The sequence below is a fragment of the Schistocerca gregaria genome, chromosome 1 (assembly GCF_023897955.1).
Source record: "Schistocerca gregaria isolate iqSchGreg1 chromosome 1, iqSchGreg1.2, whole genome shotgun sequence".
Lineage (NCBI taxonomy): Eukaryota > Metazoa > Arthropoda > Insecta > Orthoptera > Acrididae > Schistocerca > Schistocerca gregaria.
In genome coordinates, this window is record NC_064920.1 from 1091491749 (window position 1) to 1091515039 (window position 23291).

A 23291-nucleotide genomic window follows, 5' to 3' on the forward strand; every position below is an offset into this window, starting at 1 on the left:
TCACACAGTAGAAGACATTTGTTTCATAGTATCAAGGATGAAGTGCTCATAATTCTTCAGGAATGCATTTTAGAGGCGTTATTTACTAGACTTCTTTGCTCTGAATGATCATTTCTGTCATATCCCAGAATATTGACCATTCCTCACCCATGTATCTCAAATTAAATTGCTCATGGCTTAATGTTCCATGCACATTAATGAGCCAAAACATGACTGCTGCACACCACAAAACTGAATGTCTCTTACCACAGAATTGGAGGTTGCCTGCTCTGTAAAGCAGGATAAGTGGTGATCTGTGGCAAATCTGCTAACAGAATTCAGTGCCCGAACAGGCACATGTGTTTCAGAGCACACTGATCATTGCACACTATTGAACATCACACTGAGTCAACGACATTGTCAGTTATGATTGCGCTGGTCACAGGATCACTGAGATTGAACAGTTGGTCAGGTGAATCACATTTCTTGTCACACCAGGTCGATTGTCGTTTCTGGGAACATCGTCATCCAGTTGAATAGATGTTCAAAACATGTGTCACGCTATGGAGGGCAGTATTATGCCTTGGGAACATTCACTTCGGCTTCCATAGGACCTGTATAAGTAATTAAAGGCACCATGGGAACTATGGATTACATGAATATTATCGCAGACCACCTGCATCCCATCATGCTTGATGTCTTCTACAATGGCAATGGCATCTTCCCAAAGGATAATTGTCTGTGTCACAAGACCAGAATCATGCTACATTGTTTTGAGGAGCTGGATAATGAACTTAAGTTGATATCTTGGTCACCAGCGTTGCCTGATCTGGACCCAGTAGAACACATCTGGAACACATCAAGAGCCAGCTTGTGCCCCCAAAGCTTCAGCCCTTAGAATGATATTTTCATTTTGTAGCAGAATGTGCACGATATGAAACTTCCTGGCAGATTAAACCTGTGTTCCGGACTGAGACTCGAACTCGGGACCTTTGCATTACATGGGTAAGTGCCCTACTGGCTGAGCTAGCCAAGCACAACTCAAGACCTGTCCTCACAGCAGGTACTGGTGGCAGTGAAGTTGTGAGTATGGGTCACAAGTCATGCTTGGGTAGCTCAGTCAGCAGAGCACTTACTGACAAAGACAAAGGTCCTGAGCTGAAGCCTGTGTCTGGCACACAGTTTTATTCTGGCAGGAAGTTTCTGTTCCACCCTTAATAGAACATTTTGACTGACCATTGTGTTAAAACAATAATTAACAAGAGACATGAAAAATCTCAGAGAACACATGATTCATTATTAATTAGTAGTCATAGTTCCACCTTCTTTTAAATTTAAAACTAAGTCCTGTAGCTTCCCATGACCTCAATGACATCCTAGGAACTTCTGTTTCTGAAATTACTTCTTTCAGAAGAAAAATATTTTGGGAAGTGTAGTTAACATACATCAAATTTTGTTACAGTTGATGAAGCTGTGCAGATAGCTCATGATGGAATATTCATGCATCAAGGGCAGATTTGCTGTGCTGGTTCAAGAACTTATGTTCATGAAAAGTTGTATGACGAATTTGTACAAAAATCAAAAATTAAAGCAGAGGCAAGAAAAATTGGTGATCCATTTGATAATAGTGTGCAACACGGACCACAGGTAAACTATAATATTATAATAAAATAGCAATTAAGCGTTCGCAGGTTATGGTCTTGCGGTAGCATTCTCGCTTCCCGAGCACGGGGTTCCAGGTTCGAATACCGGCGGAATCATGGATTTTCACCTGCCTCGAGATGACTGGGTGGGGTTGTGTCGTCTTCATCATCATCATTCATCCCCATTATGGTCGGACGAAGGCAATGGCAAACTACCTCCACTGTGTCTGGCCTTGCCTAGTACAGCGGTGCGGATCTCCTGCATCGTTCCCCTACGCTCTGTCAAGGGGTATGGGACTTCATCATCATCATTTGTAATTTGTCATAGATATAGTAAAACATCCAGCTGTTTCAGTGTGGTGATTTAAATAATACAGCGAATCCTTTCCTATATACAGGGTGTCCAAAAACTTCAGGGGCAAAACTACATCAGTGATTGAGGATTCTAAACTGAGTACTACATGAGAAATAATGACTGGAAACAAATGTTTAGCTTTTATTGACATAAACAGCATACACCTTATGGCAACAACTTAAGCTCATGGCAGCTAGTCAGGGTGCTGACTGCCAGTCTGAATGCATGACATGCAAAATTTGTCCCATTCTCTCAAATGAATCTGCTGTCCATTGTCCAATAAAGCAGGTAGCTAGGACACCAACAACCACTTTCAATTCATTTTCTACACGGGTTTCATTCACAAATGATTCCATATATCAGGATAGGGGGAAAAATTATACGAGTGATCTAGTGATGTTGCTGGCTATGGAACACAACTTCCCCTTTCAAGTCAATAATGACAGGACCATAATAACATGTTCCAACATCCTTTCAAGTCAATAATGACAGGACCATAATAACATGTTCCAACATATTGATACTACATCCTTCCATAAAAAACAAGACATACTTTCTTCAAAAACTTTGCAAGAATATACCAGATAAGCACTGATCTGTGGGTTGTTTTGGGATCTTTCCAAAGCGTTTGATCTTATAAATTATAATCAACTGCTGTTAAAAGTGTGTCCGTGGTATTTTCTACAAGTGGTTCAAGTCATATTTAACTGATAGGAAATGAAGAGTACAAATTTCTCAGGATGGAAATTTGTACCATTCTGAATATAAGAGAAGTAATCATGGGGTGCCCCAGGACTCGGCATTGGACCATTGTTATTCTTGATTTTTATTAATAGCCTACATCAACAGTTATCAACAGCTAATACCAAATTATTTGCTGATGATACCAGCTTCTTTATAAAAGGGAAGAATGAGTATGAGATGCTGCAAAAAATGAACAAAACAGCAGAAGTGGCAGAAAAATGGTTTAAAGGTAACTGTCTAGTCGTCAATGAGAAGAAAACTGTATGGATGAACTTCAACCATATAAGGAACAAAAATAGGACCAATGTAAAATCAAATTATTGAATAGCCAAATTCAGCAAAAGAATCATATAATTTTTTTGGATTATGGGTGGATGAGCATCTAAGATGGGAAAAACATGTAGAAATGCTTAACAAAAAATTAAGCAAGTACTGTTACATATTGAGAGTGTTTAAAGATTGCTGCAAAACCGAAACAGTGCTAAGTGCTTATTACGCACACTTGCATAGTCTACTGAAGTATGAAATAGTGTTCTGGAGAAATACCTCTTTTGCAAAGCATTCTCTTAAGCTCCAAAAGAAAGCTTTAAGATTAACAAGTGATGTTGCTTACAGCGCACCATGTAGAGCTATAATTAAAGAATTAAAAATCATGACTTTACCATCTATATTTATATTTGAAGGCATATGCTTCATTAAAAACCATCAAGTTTCAGCTTTGAATAGTGAGCTCCACAATTATCAAACAAGGAACAGGGATGATTATCATAGGGATGTGCACAGAAAATCAATATATCAGGAAAGTGCTGTTTACAAACCAAACATTCTGTACAGTGCATTGCCAGATATCATAAAAAATACCAAACAGTAATACATTCAAAAAAGAACTAAAAAATCCACCAATAAATAACAGCTTCTACATCATTAACGAACACCTGGAATTTTGCTCAAATCTGTAGTCTACTTCACAACTGTCTAAACAAAAATTCATAATTATCAACCATACCTAGATAAAACTAAACTTATTTCATCCATGTATGTATGTAATTATGCACCTAGCTTTTGTGTTGTATGTTACTATGCCTACTTGACTAAAGTACTGGTATTTAATAGTTTTAGTAAATTCAACCAAGGGGTTTCACAAGCTTTTGTTCTATCTGTATGTACCTAAGCAGAATAATTTTTTGTTATAAAGATGCGTTGATACCATGATGTAAATATGTAATATTTTATCCAGTTCTGTACTTTGACAACTGCAGTATCATGAATGTGGTAATACAGGCGATAAGTAAATAAATATACGCTATCCAAAGAGGGTGGCAGCAAATAAGATGATATCAGCTGATCTTATACAGTTCCAAACCACAATATGATAGCAAGCATTGCTGGTCACCTGAGAAGAGTGTGGTATATGAGTTTTCATCACTCCAGATATGCAAAACTTGAAAGAACAGTAAAAACAATGGGAAATAATGTATTGCTCTGAATAACCTGTTGGCAGACCTGAACTCTGCAATCAAAATCAAGTGAGCATATTTCTTGTAGATGTTCATGACAGGTGTTTAGTTGCAGCTCTGCCAATATTTGAATTGTGTCCTTTGGTGTTATAATACTTGCAGCTTGATGTTCTAGACAAAAGGGTTCCAGTTAAGCCCCACTTAAATATCATGAGTCTTACCTAAAGGCCACAGATGATGTACAGGTGCATATTTCAAGTTTCATGCCTCGCTCTGGAAGGTGGGTCCCGTTTAAAGACTGACTGACGGCTGAGGGGCACCACTGAGTTCTGAGAACCTAAGACACTTGATCAGGAGGCCTATAAAACATACCATTACAAACAAACAAACCTTTTGTTAATTTGCAACCTTCTTATAGGCTCAGAAATACAGGAGGCAATCTCAGTGGTTTTCTCCAAGAAAATCCAGTTTCTACACCATTAGGGAACTGGCTGCAAACAATGGTGGGGCTGCAGCAGGAGATGGTAAGAAAACATCACTTGAATTCCCTTGTATGTTAGCTACTGTCCAGGGACTTTTCAGGAAGTTTGGTATCCTGTAAGAAAGACTAGTTGGTGTGACTGCCCAGTATCAACTGTTCATTGCATGACACTGCAAACTAAGCCACACAGGACACAAGGATACAACAGGGAAGTAAATGCCCTGAAGGGCCAAGCAGGTGTAAGTAGAAGAAAGCTGGCAAGCAGAAGCATTATAAGTGATTGTGAGTTCACATTCAAAGCCATTCTAACAATTCAGAAGACATATGCAGATCATTCAGAGAGCATCCTGAGGTCTTTGAGAGTTCATTTTGAGGTGATTGAGCAGACAATGTCAACCTTTTCATGAGATTTTCACACATAATGCTAAACGATTTGCATCTTTTGCACAGAGCATTCTGACTTTGCCCTCTGGATGCATGTCATGCTATTTTATACTCAGTTTTCAGACTCTGGTTCTGATCACTGCATTCATTCTGATTGCTATTATCACTCCTTATGATATCCTTGTTTTACCAGTTCATGTCAGATTGTCTTTCTTGTTGTTCAATGCTTGAATATTTAAGCACATATCTGTGTTCCCTTCATATGACCTTAACTAATGTGGGCATTGCTCTATAGTCTACTTACTACACCCTAAAGCCATGGTACATGAAGAAAAGAACTACTGGCTGTCAAATTCAAATTATTTATTCATCCAGAAAATTTTTACAGAGTGTAAGATGTCATTTGTGCATGCCCCCCCCCCCCCCCCCCCTGCCCACACACACACACACACACACACACACACACACACACACACACACACACACACACACACACAAGTTACATCTAACATCAAAATACACTGTAATATTTCAATAAATTAATTGTATTACATCTACATCTAGCAGTTTCTGCACATTTTTGTTTCAAATCTGCTGTACTTCTTCACACAATCTAAAAATTCTGCACCTGAATGGATGCAGTGATCTACTAAGAATGACCATAAGGATTTATAAAACAGTGAAAATGAAAATCAGGAAATAACTTTTATATTATATGGCAAACCATGGCCCATTTCTATAGCACTATTTTTAGTGGAAGTTTTAAAGGCTAATGTCCTTACTGACTGGACATGGAGTTTGTGGTTTTGCCTGCTTTCTTAGTCATGCTATTAAAGTTAATATTTACAAGAATATTATGGAATTGATAGACTGCTACTTACCACAGAGATGAGGCACTGAGTCACAGAAAGGAACAATGAAAAGACTATTAAACACTGAAGATTTCAGCTAAATGCATCCTTTGGGAATAGAAAGCGCACACACACACACACACACACACACACACACACACACACACACACACACACACACACATTCACACCTCACACACACATGGCTGCTGTGGGTGCTGTCTTCAGCTGCAGTGTCCTGGGACAGCAGTTGGAGAAATCAGCCATATGTATGTGAGCTGTGCTAATGTAAATGTTTGAGTGTGGTTTCTATTTTTAAAGGGAGCCTTTTGGCTAAAAGCTTAAATGTTCAATAGTCTTTTCAGTGTGCCTCTCTGTGACTCAGTACCTCGTGTATGTGGTGAGTAGCAGTGTGTCCTTTTCATAATACTGTTGTTACTCCATACTGGACCTTCTAAAGTTTTTATTTATCTCTTTCAAATTTTTTCTCACATATTTACATGTTCTTAGTATAAAATGCAGGAGAACAGGAGGCTCAAAGACCTCTGAAAGAGGGGTCTGCAGGTGTCATTTTGGCATGCATGGTGCATTGCTCTAAAAGCTCTTTTTTGGATCAAGAGGATGACTGAGCTAGCAGTTGCACTACCCTCGAGAGTTACAGAGCCAATTATATAATCTGAACAGTTTAGAAGCTTGCTTTGTGTGTAAGTAAATGTAGGCTCTAGCATATTTTCTTCAATGTCACATTTGTTTTTGTTAACGTGTGTCGGGCATTTAAAATAATGTTGAAGCTATCAACCTAAAAATTTTGTTTCGAGTGAGGGCGCAATTCTGCTGGTTCTTATGGTCACAAAGGTGTTGAAGGCTTCCAACTTTAAACAGAAGTTTAGAAAAGTTGTTTTTGATGTATTTATTATAAGCATATTTCTGCCAAACTAGTCATTTAGCTGATCTGTAGCTTTATTTATGTTTGCTTGTTGTTGTATTGTGGTTTCCCTGTATGAAGGATGCCAGTGTTATCTACAAACAAGATATTTATTTGTTATTCAATGCTTAGACCTAGGTTGTTTTGTACAGAAGGAAAAGTATAGGCTCAAGAGAGGATCCTTGAGAGACTCCACTTTTTATTTTTCTTGCATCTGAAAAATATGTTATAATTCTAACATTTAGTTAATTTTTTATTACTAATTTCTGTTTCCCATTTGTTAAGAATGAGGAGGAGAACCAGTTCAATGTAGTGCCTCTAATGCCATACTTTTGGGGCTGTTCCAACAGGATTTTGTCTTCAAGATGTCAAAAGCTTCGTTTGGAGCTAATAAAATTCTAGCAACATTTTGCCCATTGATTCCAGAGCATTTTGTAATTTGTAGTAGATTTATTTTTGTGGAAACCATGTTCCACGATTCCTTCAGTGACCTGAAGATCTGGTAATAAAGAGACAGGTCTATATATTTCTAAATTTGCTTTGCCATTTTTTATGAGTAGTTACCATTTTTGCAACTTTAATACAATTCGAAAGGTTCTCATTGAACAGAATCAGTTGATTTATGATGAAGTCTGGAATATCATCAATTTTCGAAGTGAATGGTTCATGTTCCATAAAGATAGATTGTGTGGAGGCAAGAATTTACTTTGTTCTAGTGGCTCAGAAGAGATTTGCAATCCACTGAGAGTCAGTAATACCGTTTTTGTCACAGTTCAGGATGATATTTCTTTTTACTATTTCTTTCTTGCTTTATTACATTCCAGACTGCTTTGCTTTTATTTTTCTGACTCTGATATAAACTTATTATTAACCATTTTTTTGTCTGATGTATGACTTTTCTATATACCTGAATTAACTTGTAACATAACTATGGCTTTTTCTGTAGTTGCGCAATTCTCTTTTTGTGTTGCTTGAAATTTTTAAGCCTCTCTGTCCATGTCTTTGAGACTTGTGTTCCTTGTCACCCATCTTTTGAGAGGAAACACCATTTTAAAAGAATAATTGAAAATGAAAATGTCAGAGAACTTTTCAAACGTTTTGTGATACTTCTTCCCATCTTTCTGTTGACAATAAGTGATTCAATTTTTCTGTGCGCTGTGTGTTGAACATTCTTGCAATCACAGTTTGTTTATGCTTTTGGTTGGGCAGTAAATAGCCTGTGAGTGTTATCACTTGGACTTCACAATCACTAAAATTTGTATTTATGCATTCTGCAGTATAGATTCTGTTCACAAATATTTCGTCCACAGTAGTAGCAGTAGTTTTTGTAATTCTTGTTTGAATTGTTAGCATTTATTTCATATTGAAAGTACCTGTTAGTTTGAGCAATAGTTGTTTTCTCCCACTTGTTTCAAGAATGTCAGTGTTGAAATTCCCACACACTGCTGTTGATTTTTTGCCTACATGTATCCCATTTAGTAATATTTCATGTTTATTGAGAAATGACTCGAAGTTCCCATTTGTAGACTGACAGATACACATGACAACTGTATCTACACTGCTAATTTCAATGATTGTAGCTTCAAAGGCTCTTTCTGCATTGAGATACTGAAAAACAGTTTCAATCCAATTTTAGTTAAAATAGAAGCACCTTCTTTTTTGTGATTTCTTCTACAGAAGTAACTTGCCAGTGCATAGTCTGGCATCAAAAACGAAGCAATCTACTCTGCCTTAACCAGTGTTCTGAGAGACACTGAACACGGACAAAATGAAGTGCAGTACTCACCAAAACTTCAATGTCTAAATTGTTTTTGTGACTGACTGGACAATCTTTTGGCATATGGAGGGACACTGGTCACTGTAATTTATTTGTCTACTCAATTTTAAGTTAACATGCAAATTTCCTAAGGGCATTTTTATTACATCACTTATCTCAGTTTTGTTTGGACACCCATTCAAGACCATGAGAGACTTGCTGGGAGATCAACAGGTTGCAATGTCATCATGTCAGCTGCCCACACATGTACTTGTCAACAATTCTATCATGTGGTAGGATTAAGTGGTTATCTTCCACCTATATGCACAATTACCAAGTCATGTCTATGCCCAGTCAAATCACTCCCGTGACTGTTGTACTGATGATTTGTGCATAATAATAATAAATGTTAATTTTTTGCTGCTTTATTAATTAGAATTTATTCTATTTTGTGTACCATTTGCATATCTTTTCATTTACATGTTACAACACTGTGTACATTTTACAGGTTAGCTGAAAAATGCTTAGTATTGATAAATCTTCTCCCATACAATTTTCTCTCATTCTACTGTGTAAACAATTTTTTTCAATAACTTTAGGCAGCCCTATATTTTTAACAAGCCAATTTCTCATAAGTTTCTACCTACTGTGATGAAATTCTTTCAATTAATATTTTACCTGTCATGAAACATTTCTCAGTTCATCAGTTCAGCTTTCTGAGCACTGTATCCTACAGCACCACACAGTATCTCAATGTTTGCAAGTTCTTTTAGTAAATAATGCTCCATCTTTGGCAAGTGATCATGGTCTGTAAACAATGTTAAGCAATATAGCCAATACGTCACAGATGAGTGTAAATTAGTTTTCAAGGTAGCACCACCAGTATGATGTGGTAGAATGTTTTTTTGTTATGAAATATACACAGTTTAAAAATATATGCCTCACACATATTGCTCAAACAAGATCTTATTCCATTTGAAATTTCATTTCTGACTGCTAGTGCCTCAACTAAAATATACTCAATTTAGGACTCTCCGCCACCTACATAATTTTGGACCTATAGGTCTGAGACACCCTGTAGAATATACATTAAAACTAAAATATATTAAAATACAACACGTTTTATTTCTTTTCAGATTGATGAGGACAGTTTCAAAAAAGTTATGGATTATATAAAATCTGGGAAGGAGCAAGGAGCTCACCTTGAGTGTGGTGGTGTTCGTTTTGGTGACAAGGGCTACTTTGTAAAACCTACTGTTTTTTCAAATGTTACTGATGATATGAAAATTGCACGTGAAGAGGTGATTAATATGCATTCGTTTCTTTAATTTAATGGGATCTTGCCAATTTTTTAATTTATTTGTTTGTTGGAAATTTATTCAACAGTCATACAGCAATTCACAGCTTATCGCACTTACGTTAAGTATGTAAACTATTCCCATATTCATAATCTGGAATTCATTTTTGCTATTTATGTCTGAAAATGTGCATGCTGGTTGACTAAGACAGAACATGTCATGTCTTTGGAAATGATAGCACCTACAATGCTAAGCTATAATTGTTATATGAACAACCACTCTACTCCTCATAGCTACAACATACACAGTTGACAACACAGAAAGGACTCTATGTATTATGGGGAAGGCATTCCACACTAACATTGCAGACATAACCTGCCAAGGGCATCAGACATAACCTGCCAAGGGCATATTGGTATGAGTGGGACAAAAAACAAACAGGACACAGAAAGTGCTTTTTCGGATTTTGGGTTCCTTTATTGGAACAGAACATAATTAAATAAAAAATTAACAGGAGAACAACAACACACTAAAATTATATAGCAATAAAAATGGATACAGGGGAAATAATTCCTATAGAACATGGTAGAAGCAACGGCCTTGCTGCAGTACCTACACTGGTTCCCGTGAGATCACCGAAGTTAAGTGCTGTCGGGCATGGTCAGCACTTGGATGGGTGACCATCCAGGTCACCATGCGCTGTTACCATTTTTCGGGGTGCACTCAGCCTCGTGATGCCAACTGAGGAGCTACTCAACTGAATAGTACCGGCTTCAACCCAGAATACCATCACAATGACCGGGAGAGCAGTCTTCTGACCCCATGCCCCTCCTACCTGCATGCTCCACTGAGGATGACATGGCAGTCGGATGGTCCTGGTAGGCCACTCGTGGCCTGAAGACAGAGTGCTTTGCGAAAGCTAGAAATTCTGTGTGTGTGTTTGTGTGTTTTATTTATTGTGCCTATCTACCGGCGCTTTCCCGCTTGGTAAGTCTTGGAATCTTTGTTTTTAATATATATATTCAGATGGCAGCCCAGTTCTAAGCAAAGAAGGGAAGGCAGAAAGGTGGAAGGAGTATATAGAAGGTTTATACAAGGGCGATGTACTTGAGGACAATATTATGGAAATGGAAGAGGATGTAGATGAAGACGAAATGGGAGATACGATACTGCGTGAAGAGTTTGACAGAGCACTGAAAGACCTGAGTCGAAACAAGGCCCCCGGAGTAGACAACATTCCATTAGAACTACTGACGGCATTGCGACAACCAGTCCTGAGAAAACTCTACCAGCTGGTGAGCAAGATGTATGAGACAGGCGAAATACCCTCAGACTTCAAGAAGAATATAATAATTCCAATCCCAAAGAAAGCAGGTGCTGACAGATGTGAAAATTACCGAACTATCAGTTTAATAAGCCACGGCTGCAAAATACTAACGCGAATTCTTTACAGACGAATGGAAAAACTGGTAGATGCAGACCTCGGGGAGGATCAGTTTGGATTCCGTCGAAATGTTGGAACACGTGAGGCAATACTGACCTTACGACTTATCTTAGAAGAAAGATTAAGAAAAGGCAAACCTACGTTTCTAGCATTTGTAGACTTAGAGAAAGCTTTTGACAATGTTGACTGGAATACTCTTTTTCAAATTCTAAAGGTGGCAGGGGTAAAATACAGGGAGCGAAAGGCTATTTATAATTTGTACAGAAACCAGATGGCAGTCATAAGAGTCGAGGGGCATGAAAGGGAAGCAGTGGTTGGGAAAGGAGTGAGACAGGGTTGTAGCCTCTCCCCGATGTTATTCAATCTGTATATTGAGCAAGCAGTAAAGGAAGCAAAAGAAAAATTTGGAGTAGGTATTAAAATTCATGGATACGAAGTAAAAACTTTGAGGTTCGCCGATGACATTGTAATTCTGTCAGAGACGGCAAAGGACTTGGAAGAGCAGTTGAACGGAATGGACAGTGTCTTGAAAGGAGGATATAAGATGAACATTAACAAAAGCAAAACGAGGATAATGGAATGTAGTCAAATTAAATCGGGTGATGCTGAGGGAATTAGATTAGGAAATGAGACACTTAAAGTAGTAAAGGAGTTTTGCTATTTAGGAAGTAAAATAACTGATGATGGTCGAAGTAGAGAGGATATAAAATGTAGACTGGCAATGGCAAGGAAAGCGTTTCTGAAGAAGAGAAATTTGTTAACATCGAATATAGATTTATGTATCAGGAAGTCGTTTCTGAAAGTATTTGTTTGGAGTGTAGCCATGTATGGAAGTGAAACATGGACGATAACTAGTTTGGACAAGAAGAGAATAGAAGCTTTCGAAATGTGGTGCTACAGAAGAATACTGAAGATAAGGTGGATAGATCACGTAACTAATGAGGAGGTATTGAATAGGATTGTGGAGAAGAGAAGTTTGTGGCACAACTTGACTAGAAGAAGGGATCGGTTGGTAGGACATGTTTTGAGGCATCAAGGGATCACAAATTTAGCATTGGAGGGCAGCGTGGAGGGTAAAAACCGTAGAGGGAGACCGAGAGATGAGTACACTAAGCAGACTCAGAAGGATGTAGGTTGCAGTAGGTACTGGGAGATGAAGCAGCTTGCACAGGATAGAGTAGCATGGAGAGCTGCATCAAACCAGTCTCAGGACTGAAGACAACAACAACATATATATACACTCCTGGAAATTGAAATAAGAACACCGTGAATTCATTGTCCCAGGAAGGGGAAACTTTATTGACACATTCCTGGAGTCAGATACATCACATGATCACACTGACAGAACCACAGGTACATAGACACAGGCAACAGAGCATGCACAATGTCGGCACTAGTACAGTGTATATCCACCTTTCGCAGCAATGCAGGCTGCTATTCTCCCATGGAGACAATCGTAGAGATGCTGGATGTGGTCCTGTGGAACGCCTTGCCATGCCATTTCCACCTGGCACCTCAGTTGGACCAGCGTTCGTGCTGGACGTACAGACCGCGTGAGACGACGCTTCATCAAGTCCCAAACATGATCAATGGGGGACAGATCCGGAGATCTTGCTGGCCAGGGTAGTTGACTTACACCTTCTAGAGCACGTTGGGTGGCACAGGATACATGCGGACGTGCATTGTCCTGTTGGAACAGAAAGTTCCCTTGCCAGTCTAGGAATGGGTTCGATGACGGTTTGGATGTACCGTGCACTATTCAGTGTCCCCTCGACGATCACCAGAGGTGTACGGCCAGTGTAAGAAGATCGCTCCCCACACCATGATGCTGGGTGTTGGCCCTGTGTGTCTCGGTCGTATGCAGTCCTGATTGTGGCACTCACCTGCATGGTGTCAAACACGCATACGACCATCATTGGCACCAAGGCAGAAGCGACTCTCATCGCTGAAGACGACACGTCTCCATTCATCCCTACATTCATGCCTGTCGCGACACCACTGGAGGCGGGCTGCACGATGTTGGGGCATGAGCGGAAGACGGCCTAACGGTGTACGAGACCGTAGCCCAGCTTCATGGAGACGGTTGCGAATGGTCCTCGCCGATACCCCAGGAGCAACAGTGTCCCTAATTTGCTGGGAAGTGGCAGTGCAGTCCCCTACGGCACTGCGTAGGATCCTACGGTCTTGGCGTGCATCCGTGTGTCGCTGCGGTCCGGTCCCAGGTCGACGGGCACGTGCACCTTCCGCCGACCACTGGCGACAACATCGATGTACTGTGGAGACCTCACGCCCCACGTGTTGAGCAATTCGGCGGTACGTCCACCCGGCCTCCCGCATGCCCACTATACGCCCTCACTCAAAGTCCGTCAACTGCACATACGCTTCACGTCCACGCTGTCGCGGCATGCTACCAGTGTTAAAGACTGCGATGGAGCTCCGTCTGCCACGGCAAACTGGCTGACACTGACGGCGGCGGTGCACAAATGCTGCGCAGCTAGCGCCATTCGATGGCCAACACCGCATTCCTAGTTTGTCCGCTGTGCAGTGCGTGTGATCATTGCTTGTACAGCCCTCTCGCAGTGTCCGGAGCAAGTATGGTGGGTCTGACACACCGGTGTCAATGTGTTCTTTTTTCCATTTCCAGGAGTGTATATACAGCAATTCTGTACCTAAGCAAATACAAGGAATAAAAAGTAAAGGGTTCACAAGTATACCTTGAATGGAATTGTTTGATCTAAGTGTGCATCATGTTACTATAGGTGAGGTGCTGGGTGTAAGCCACAATGGCAACTCCATATGGATGAGGTGCACATACCGTTAATACCCATATGATCATCACAACAATGCAGAAGGCATCAAAAAATAGAAACAAAATTTGCAGACACAAATGTGGTAGTCTATGGCAGTGTGGCAATATGTGGCACACTCTCAGTGATATTGTTACTAAGAATTCCGTGATGCAGTAGTAACCTATTGATCCCATGAAACTGTTGGCGGCAGTATGAAAACAGCAATATCAAACTACTTTGTACGAAAAAAAAAGTAATGCCCTGCCACTAGCAGTCACTAAGGTTTTGCAGATGCCAGCAATCATTGTTTGTGAATCATGTGGAACAGACTCACTGGTGTCATCTTTTCTGCACAAGTACGTGTTCAGAATACTGTTACTGCACCTCGTGATAAGTGTTCTCTTCAAGTGGCACAGCACAATCAACAGTCACTATAAAACACTATCTCATTGGGCGAGCATGTCAGTTGTTTGGTGTCAGTGCAGGCAGCACCAGTCAGGGAGCTCTTTCCATCGTATGCTTCTCTCCGGGAAAACTCCACAGCTGCAGCGAGGCAGTGCATGGTGGAGAGAGGTTCCACTACTTAGGACCGCTTTGCTAACGCGTGTTTTCTGCTAGTGTCATCTGCTGAAGCAAGCAGGTGGTGGGTACACAACCACTGTAGGGCATCACCTTAGTATAAATGGCTATGAAGAAATGACCATCCAAATTAAAACTATGATGATGTACAGATCTATGAAACTTCTCCTTCAGGCAGCAGCATGCACTCACATCAACAGAACATAGGACATTTACTATATTTTAGCACCAACAATTTCATTTTTCAGCAAGAAAGAAGAGAATGCCATCAGAAATCAGGATATCAAGAGATTATCCGGGACCCTAGATCAAGAATGATACAGCATGTCTGGAAGAGAGCCATATCACCAGATCAAATGTGAAAATACAAATGTGCCACCTAAAGCGAGTTCACAATGGGAGATTGAAAGCTACCACTGCTGAGAGGAAGCAATACAAAGCTTGCTCAAGAGACTGAAGATAATTCTTGAAACATTAAGTGCAATTTGCAATTGATATGGCTACAAAACAGAAAACCTTTGTTATAAACATAGATAAAAACTGTTTCCTCTAATTAAATGTCAGGAGCCACATGCACAGTTTAATATGAGACCTAGCTTTAGGAATAAAATAATCACCCATCTAACAAATGAACAGAAAGGGTCAGAGTAAATGAGACTCTCCAGAAGATAAATAGGGATTGCCCAAATCTTCAAATCAGGAAGGATGTAGCAAAAAAGGAAAAGAGAACCCCACAAGAAAATTCTAGCATCAGACAAAATTTGGTGTTTGAAGTTATTGTCTGTAGAATTCGCAGTGAAGATGAGAGAACAGTGGATTATAATTAGAATCACAGATGAGCAGATATAATGCAAATTAGATGAGAAGAAAATTGAACTTGTGCACAAGAAACTGTCGTTGAGAGAAAGAGTAGAGTCCACTCAACTGATGAAGCAAGCACAAAGCTTGGTACTACACAACATGTACTTTGCAACAGGGTATTGTGTGTTTCCAGCATAAGGACTACCCATTAGCACTCAAACATTCACTGATTCCTTTAATACAGCTTTATTTTTCCTTGGACAATAAGACACCAAAGTGCAGTTGTGTAAAAATCCAAAAATAAAACTTTTCTCTTTCCTTATTTTCTTCAGTAAAAATTCAGGAGGTATCCCCTGCATGTTTTCTTCAAGGTACCTACTATAGTTGCGTCTGCATAAGTTGTGAAAGCAGTAGCAGTCATAGCACTCCAGCAAAACTGAGGCCTTACTACAGAGGCATTTACCAAACTGTGTAATGCAATTGGTCGCAGTTGGCATACGAAACTACTGTGCTCAGCTAACTACATCTGTCACTGATCTACTTCAATGACCCCACTATAGTCGTCACCTTTTTCCTTTTTCAGTTTTCATCAATGTAAAACTTGTAAACCAGTTACTGGTTGTGATATTCTGGTTAGTGCCTTCAACTGGCTTGACTAGTCGGAGAGCAATATCTTGGACAATTTTCTTGAAATTGTATGGCCCTTCAAGTTGTTTTCCTACATATTGTTCAAGATTGCATGTTTATGCAGTCTTTGTATCAACCAAAGTGATTATTTTTAGTCTGTATTTGTTTGGCTTATTGGGGATACATTGTCTGAAAGAACAGGATCCTCCAAGTGCTAAAAAGCTGTTCACCGTTTGTAAGATATTTACTCACAATAAAGTTATTTTGAAAATTTGTCCGAAATAACTCAAAAATTTTCCTTATTGGTGCAAGGTTATCAGTTTCCTTCCTTACAATATGGCCTGTTACATTATCAAATCTTAGGCACCTTAGTAAAAAGCAAAACCTCTTTCCACTCACTGAAAGTCAACAAGCCTTAATACCTTTTGAGCTATCCCAAAGCTGTATAATTTTTTCAATTTCAGAAGGAGAAGTTGGTGATACATCCATATGACTGAATTTTATTAATGTATTAGCGTTTCTTTTTTCGACATACTACTGAGATTTTTCTCTTGAAACATCAATCCCTTAGGGACTAATTTCATCAAGTTTAATTTACTGTCTGTGCACTCACTGTATGTTCTTAAGAAAATTATGTCTGTAAAAAAGAATTGTGAAATAAGTGTAATGAAAGGTGACATTCATAACTGCAAAGCATGACCACATGTGGTTATCACATGACATCGAAACTACCTGAGCTGAAAGACAATTCTATAATGCATTTTCAAATAATATAAAGCATCTCTGTGGGAATCTGTTTAAGAGCAAGTTGAATTAATTGTTAACTAAAAAATGTTTATACTTACTTAATGATTTCTGAACTCCACTATCAGTAGTAATACTTTTGTATATTGCAGTATAATAATGGTGGACAATATTCATTTACTAGTATCTAATGTGCTGTTTGTTATAGATATTTATTATATGAGTGGTATGATATCACATCTATAAATGTACTAAAATGACAATGTCCACGACTGTAATGTTTTAATGGACAAATAAAAATTATTATAATATGAGAATGCAGGCTTTCTCGGCGAATCTTGATGATAAAATCTTCTCGGGTTGACAGCCGAGTCAATGTGTTGTTCTCCAGCAATGTTTCAGCAAGTTTCTTATTTACCACCTTCAGGCAAAGTGTCGGGTTCATGCCTCGTCTGGATCTTTATAGCTGCTAAGGCTGTGCTCTGCTACCACAGATTACTCCTTTTGTCCGAGGCGAATGCTTCTCACATGTTCAGAGATGCATTGTGTGATGCAATGCTGTGTCTGTCCAATATATTGTTTTCCACACTCACAAGAAATGCTGTAGACACCCGGTGTTCTTAAACCCACATTGTCCATCACTGAACCCAATATATTCCTGATATTTTTCTGGAGGACAGATGATGGTCTTTATCTTGTTCTTCTCCAGTATCCGAGCAATCTTGACCATAGGCGGCCCTTTGTTGGCCTTTGCCAGACCTTTGTTGTTCTCTTCTTCCTGAAGGTCCTCCTCCTTCTTCTTGCTCATCTTGAGAGTGCATCTAATCTGTGTTCCAGTGTAGCCATTCTTCTGGAAGGTTTTCTTCAGGTACTGAATTTCAGTATATAAACTGTCCTTTTCGCATATGTCATGAGCTCTGTGGACAAGGTTGGTGAGCCCGGATTTCCATTGTGCTGGAAGATGGCAGCTGGTGGCATTGAGGCAGAGGTCTGTGTGTGTTTCCTTTCGGTACAGCAAGTGTCACAGTGTGCCATCCGTTTTCTTCTTTATTAGGATATCGATGAAGGGTAGGCACCCATTTTCTTCCAGTTCCATTGTGAACTTGATGTTCTCCTGTATGCTGTTCAGATGGTTGAGAAGTTCCATTAGTGTCCTCACCATGCGGCCAGACCACGAAAGTATCATCCACATACTGATAAAAGACCTTGGGTTTAAGGCGTGCTGTTTCCAAGGCGATATCCTCAAAGTATTCCACGTACAGATTGCTGATACATGGTGCCAGTGGGGGTACCATAGTGACTCCATCCACCCGGTGGTAAAACTTGCCCCCACACTGGAAATACATGGTAATGAGTGCATGGTGGAATAATTCCACTGTGTCTTCGTCGAAATGATTCCCAGTAGTTTCGAGGAGTTCTCTAGCGGTACCCTCTTGAAGAGGGATGTAACATCAAAGCTGACAATAATGTCATTTTTGGCAAGACTCCCCTCCTTGAGTTTCTTAACAAACTCTATGGAATTCTTGATGTAGTGGGGACATTTATCCAAGAGAGGCTGAAGTAGTTGTGCCAGGTGTTTGGCTGTACCACAGGTAGGAGAATTGATCATGTCTACTATCGAGTGTGTATCTTAGGGAGGCCGTATAACTGTGGTGGAACCGAAGCTCTGGAGTAAAGCCTTTTTAACAGTCCAGACCTGAGTTGTTGAGAAGACTGATGGTCTTTTTAGTCACAGTTGTTGTAGGGTCCTTCTCCACATGTTTGTAGGCCTGGTCCTGCAGCAGTGAATTAATTGCCAGTGCCGAGGATGTAGAGAAGCCTGCGGTCCAGCGGCTATAAAGATTTGGACGAGACGTGAACCTGACACTTGGCCTTTATTATTATTATTATTATTATCAATGTCTTTGAAGTGCATTATGATTGGTGTGTGGCAAGCAGAAAAAAAAATATTATTTTCTTATCAATATGACTGATAATGTTACAGATATTTGGGCCTGTACAAAGTATCATAAAGTTCAAAACTATAGAGGAGGTCATCGAGAGAGCCAATGATACACTTTATGGTCTTGCTGCTGGAGTTATCACAAATGATATTAACAAGGCTCTTACAATTGCCAATGCCCTTGAAGCAGGTTCTGTGTGGTAATTATCAATATTGTTTGATAAAAATGATAAGAGTAATCTTTTCACTGAATATATCCAAAACAGTTGCAACTGATAAGCAAAGCTCTTTTTAAATAAAATAGTTCCAAGCTTTGAAATTATTGGTTCCATTTTTCAGAGAAGAAGGGAAGAATAGCTACTCACTTCTTAAAGGCAGCCTGTGATCTGCCACTTTTATGTCAGTTGAGTTACCATCACAGCTTATATTGTTTGGTAGATGATGTATTTTTCATTATACATACAATGTGAACCTTCATTACTTCACTTTACATGGCCCAATCACATTAATGTGACCACTTCTTAAAAGCCTAAATAACCACATTTTGCAGCATGGACACGCAGAAAGAGAGTCTGTGAAATTGTGGAAGGTACCGATAGCGATGTGGAGCCTTGCTGACTCCAGTGCCGTGGACAACTATGCTAGGATTCATCATGCAAACAGCTGATTGAGATGGTCCCACAGATTCTTGACTGGGTTTAAATCTGGGGAATTCATGTCCAAGGGAGTACATTAAATGCATGCTGGGGTTCTTTGAATCATGCGCAAACACTGCAATCTATATCATGCATTGCATTATCCTGCTGGTACATGCCACTGTGCCGAGGAAAAATAAACCGCTTGTAGGAGTGGACATGGTCCCCAAGGATAGATGTATACTTTTGCTCATCCACTGTGCCGAGATCATCCAGGGAATGCCAGGAAAACATTCCTCAAATGACAACGCTCCCTCTTCTGGCCTGGACCCTTCAGAAAATCCCCGCTGGGCTGTACACACCAACAGCCGTCAATCCAATGGAGAATAACATGATTCATCTGCCATCTGCCCTCACTCAGTGGATGTGCAAGTGTGGTATTGGCATGCAAATTCCAGCCTTTGTCACTGATGAACAGCAATCAGCATGGGTGCATGAACCACACACCTGCTGCAGAGACCCATACACTGCAACATTCACTGAATGGCCACTGAGGAGACATTGTTAGTAGCCACTTGGTTCTGGTCTTGATTCTTGGCCTTGGGAGTCAGCTGTTCAACAGTTGCACATCTATGTTCCTGTACGCATTTCTGCAGCTGTTATTCACCCTTGTGGTGCACCACAATCTCCTTGGTGCTGGTTTTGGATAGTGCCATTTTGCCATGCATGGTGTATTTTAACTATGGCAGTAAGTGAAAACCTTACAGACGTAGCTATTTTGGAAATGCTTCCCCATCAGTGCCAAAAGCAAATGATTCAGCCCTTTTGGACACCAGATAAATAGCTCTATTTCTGCATTATGACAATGACTGCACTGTTTTCAGCGTCTGCCCACTCATCCCCCCCCCCCCCCCCCCCCACATATACCCTTCCCTCTTAGTGCTGCTATCTGCGAGTGGTTACTGCACATTGATCTCAAACATAGATGGTGGTCACAATAATGTGACTGAACCGTTAGTTATTATGGCCAGCTAATACTGATGTATATATTCATTTTGTGTGTCGATAGAAGAAACTGAGTACAAACACCTGTGCTTCACCATTATACATGATACCATTCTGTAGTGTTATCCTCATTTACTGTATTTCTTACTCATGAACAGTTTCCTCATTCCCTTCACTCTTCAAAAACATTACCATTTAGCCTGGAAGGTTATAATTAACAGTTTTTCCCATAATTTATCTATCACTGTTTTTACAGTCCTCTCACAGACAAGATATATTCAGATTGTACAAATGAAATCAACTTTAACATTGCATTAATTTTGCAACAGATAAATTAAAGAAAAAATAGATTACAGACTTATAAAAATTGAGAAATCATAGCAGTTAATAGTTGTATTTAACCTCCTGAAGCGAATTTTACCTATTTAAATGTTTTCACCATTTTTGTTCTGATTTTATATGTTGTCATCCACAATGAAACTCTCTTCTACTTCCTAAATTTAATGTAATCATCACAAACATGAACTTAAAAAGAAAACTTTTTCAAGGGTGAACTGCTTCTTTGCACTTGGACCTCAGTCCCCATTTGGTGGATACAAGCTCTCAGGACTAGGAAGGGAATGGTAAGTGGGGAAGTCATTAAGCATTTAAGCTATAATTCCAAATCTTCACGAAGTCTCATAATAAAACTATGTTACTTTATCATTTGCAGTGGAGAAGAGTCATTGGATGAATACCTGGAAGTAAAAACAGTTGCAGTAAAGTTGCCTGTGAAATTATGAGGTGTTAAAAGCTGCTGTCTTCTTTTTTACTCTATGTTCTTCTAAAATACAATGTTACTTCCATGTTCAATGTCACAGGTTATACACATATATAGTGTTAACTGCACCCAGAAAACATCTATTTAGTGTTACACAATATTTCAGTCCACAGTTCAGCTGATCAGATGACAGAACAAATGGCAGTTTGTTCTTATGCTATTCATCATTGACACAACTAAAATAAAATTATTGCTTAAATCTCTGCCCATAGCAGTTAAAATTATAAGTTTTAGAGGCATTTCTGGATAAGCAGCTGCTTGAAATATCTTTTAAAAGTTTCTGCCATCAGCATTTCCAGTTTATTTGGTACTTAATTATGACACTTAATATTTGCCAAAGTGTCACTTGCTGTCAGGGTAAGACTTCTGCTGATTATGTGAAAATATGTTTTCGCCTGATATTACAATTATCAATCTAGATGCTCCTACTAGCTATTTCAGTGTTTTTTTCTTTTCATTAACATAATTTTTTCCATACATTATTAGACTATTAAAGTTACTAAACAGATTTTTACATTGCATGTCTGATTTCATCTTGTTATAACCCTAATGCTTCTCTTTTGTAATATAAGAACCATTCATTATTTTGAAAAGGTGCTGCCCCACATTATTGCTCTTTATGATAAAATAGGATAATCAAAATTAACAAGCCTTGGGACTTGCCTATCTTTTCTGTATATGTATAGAACAAATGGCTCTGAGCATCATATAGACTATTATGACAACAGTTTCATATTCTACTGATGAACTGAACAAAATAACAATCAGACTTCTTGTCACAGGCAAAATGCTCCTCATAAAAGTTCTTGGAGAGTGTCGTGGATGAATGATCAAAAACTGCCAGCTTCCAAAATTTATAATAATAATAATAATAGCAATTTTATTGTCATTCGACCATTACAGCAATAGACAACATCAGGCATATAATACAATATAACCGTTAATTCAAAGAAAATAAGAGGCATGTCATTAATACTACAAAATTATATTACATCTGAAATAATCATTTATGTCATAAAATGGGTCATCAAGTAGCCATTTGTACAGTTTTTGTTTGTTCAGGTAGTTCCTGTACATTGTGGAAGCTTATTAAATAATTTGTGACCCATCAATTCATAGCTGTTAACTGACTTTGACAGTCTGTGTTATGGAGTATAAATGCATTTGCTTCTTCTTGTGTTGAAGAAATGTATATTTTCGCTATGTTTTGCTTCCAGTAACAGCTTTAACAGTCATGATTTTTTGTTGACAGAACAATGGTTTGCAGTGTGCTTTATATGGAGAACCAGTAATTATCCTAATGGTTTTCTTTTGTAGTATTAGGATGTCACACACTGAACTCGAGTTCCATCATAAAATAATACCATATGTTAGGATGATTTGGAAAAATGCAAAATACACCATTCTAAAATAATTTTGAGGCACACAGTCCATAAGTTGCCATAGCAAATACATCACTCTAGACAATATACCACTAATATATTGTACATGTTGACCCCATGATAATTTTTCATCTATAAATACCACTAAAAACATAACACAAGTAGGATCATCTGATGGAGGCTTGTCTTTTAGACTAAAAACCATCTGCCGCATTTTGTTATAATTCAGTAGGAAGCCATTTGCTTTAAACCAATAGGATGCTTGAGGTATTGTCTCTGCAACACATGCTTTGAGGATGCTGAAATCATTACTGCAATGAAGGAAAGTTGTATCAGCTGTATATAGTAGTGTCATGGACTGGATGAATGATGGCAGATCATTAATCATTATTATGAACATAAAAGGTCCCAGTACAGATCCCTGTGGTACACCTATTTTAACTAATTCAATACGGGACTTTTCTTTACCTCCCCAAACAACCTGCTTGCGAATCTGTAGGTATGATTTTAATAGTTTAAGGCTGTTACCTCCAGTGCCGTGGTATTCCTTTTCTTCTAGGAATATTTTATGCTCTACATAGTCAAAAGCCTTACTTAGATCACAAAAGGTGACTTTAGCAAATCCTTTATCCTCAAACACTTGATGTATG

The 23291-nt window shown here is 39.1% G+C and overlaps 1 protein-coding gene across 3 annotated transcripts in view; it reads left to right on the forward strand.

Moving 5' to 3' along the window:
* Positions 1 to 21773, forward strand: part of LOC126282050 (aldehyde dehydrogenase 1A1-like) — a 61181-nt gene extending 39408 nt beyond the window's left edge. For all 3 annotated transcript variants that reach the window (XM_049981481.1, XM_049981490.1, XM_049981499.1), the window contains exons 8-12: positions 1442 to 1626; positions 9712 to 9876; positions 18842 to 18999; positions 20988 to 21062; positions 21152 to 21773. In XM_049981481.1, coding sequence (XP_049837438.1) covers positions 1442 to 1626; positions 9712 to 9876; positions 18842 to 18999; positions 20988 to 21062; positions 21152 to 21221 — 653 coding nt within the window. In that variant the 3' untranslated portion in view covers positions 21222 to 21773. The remainder of the gene's footprint in view (positions 1 to 1441; positions 1627 to 9711; positions 9877 to 18841; positions 19000 to 20987; positions 21063 to 21151) is intronic.
* The last annotated feature ends 1518 nt before the right edge of the window (positions 21774 to 23291 follow it).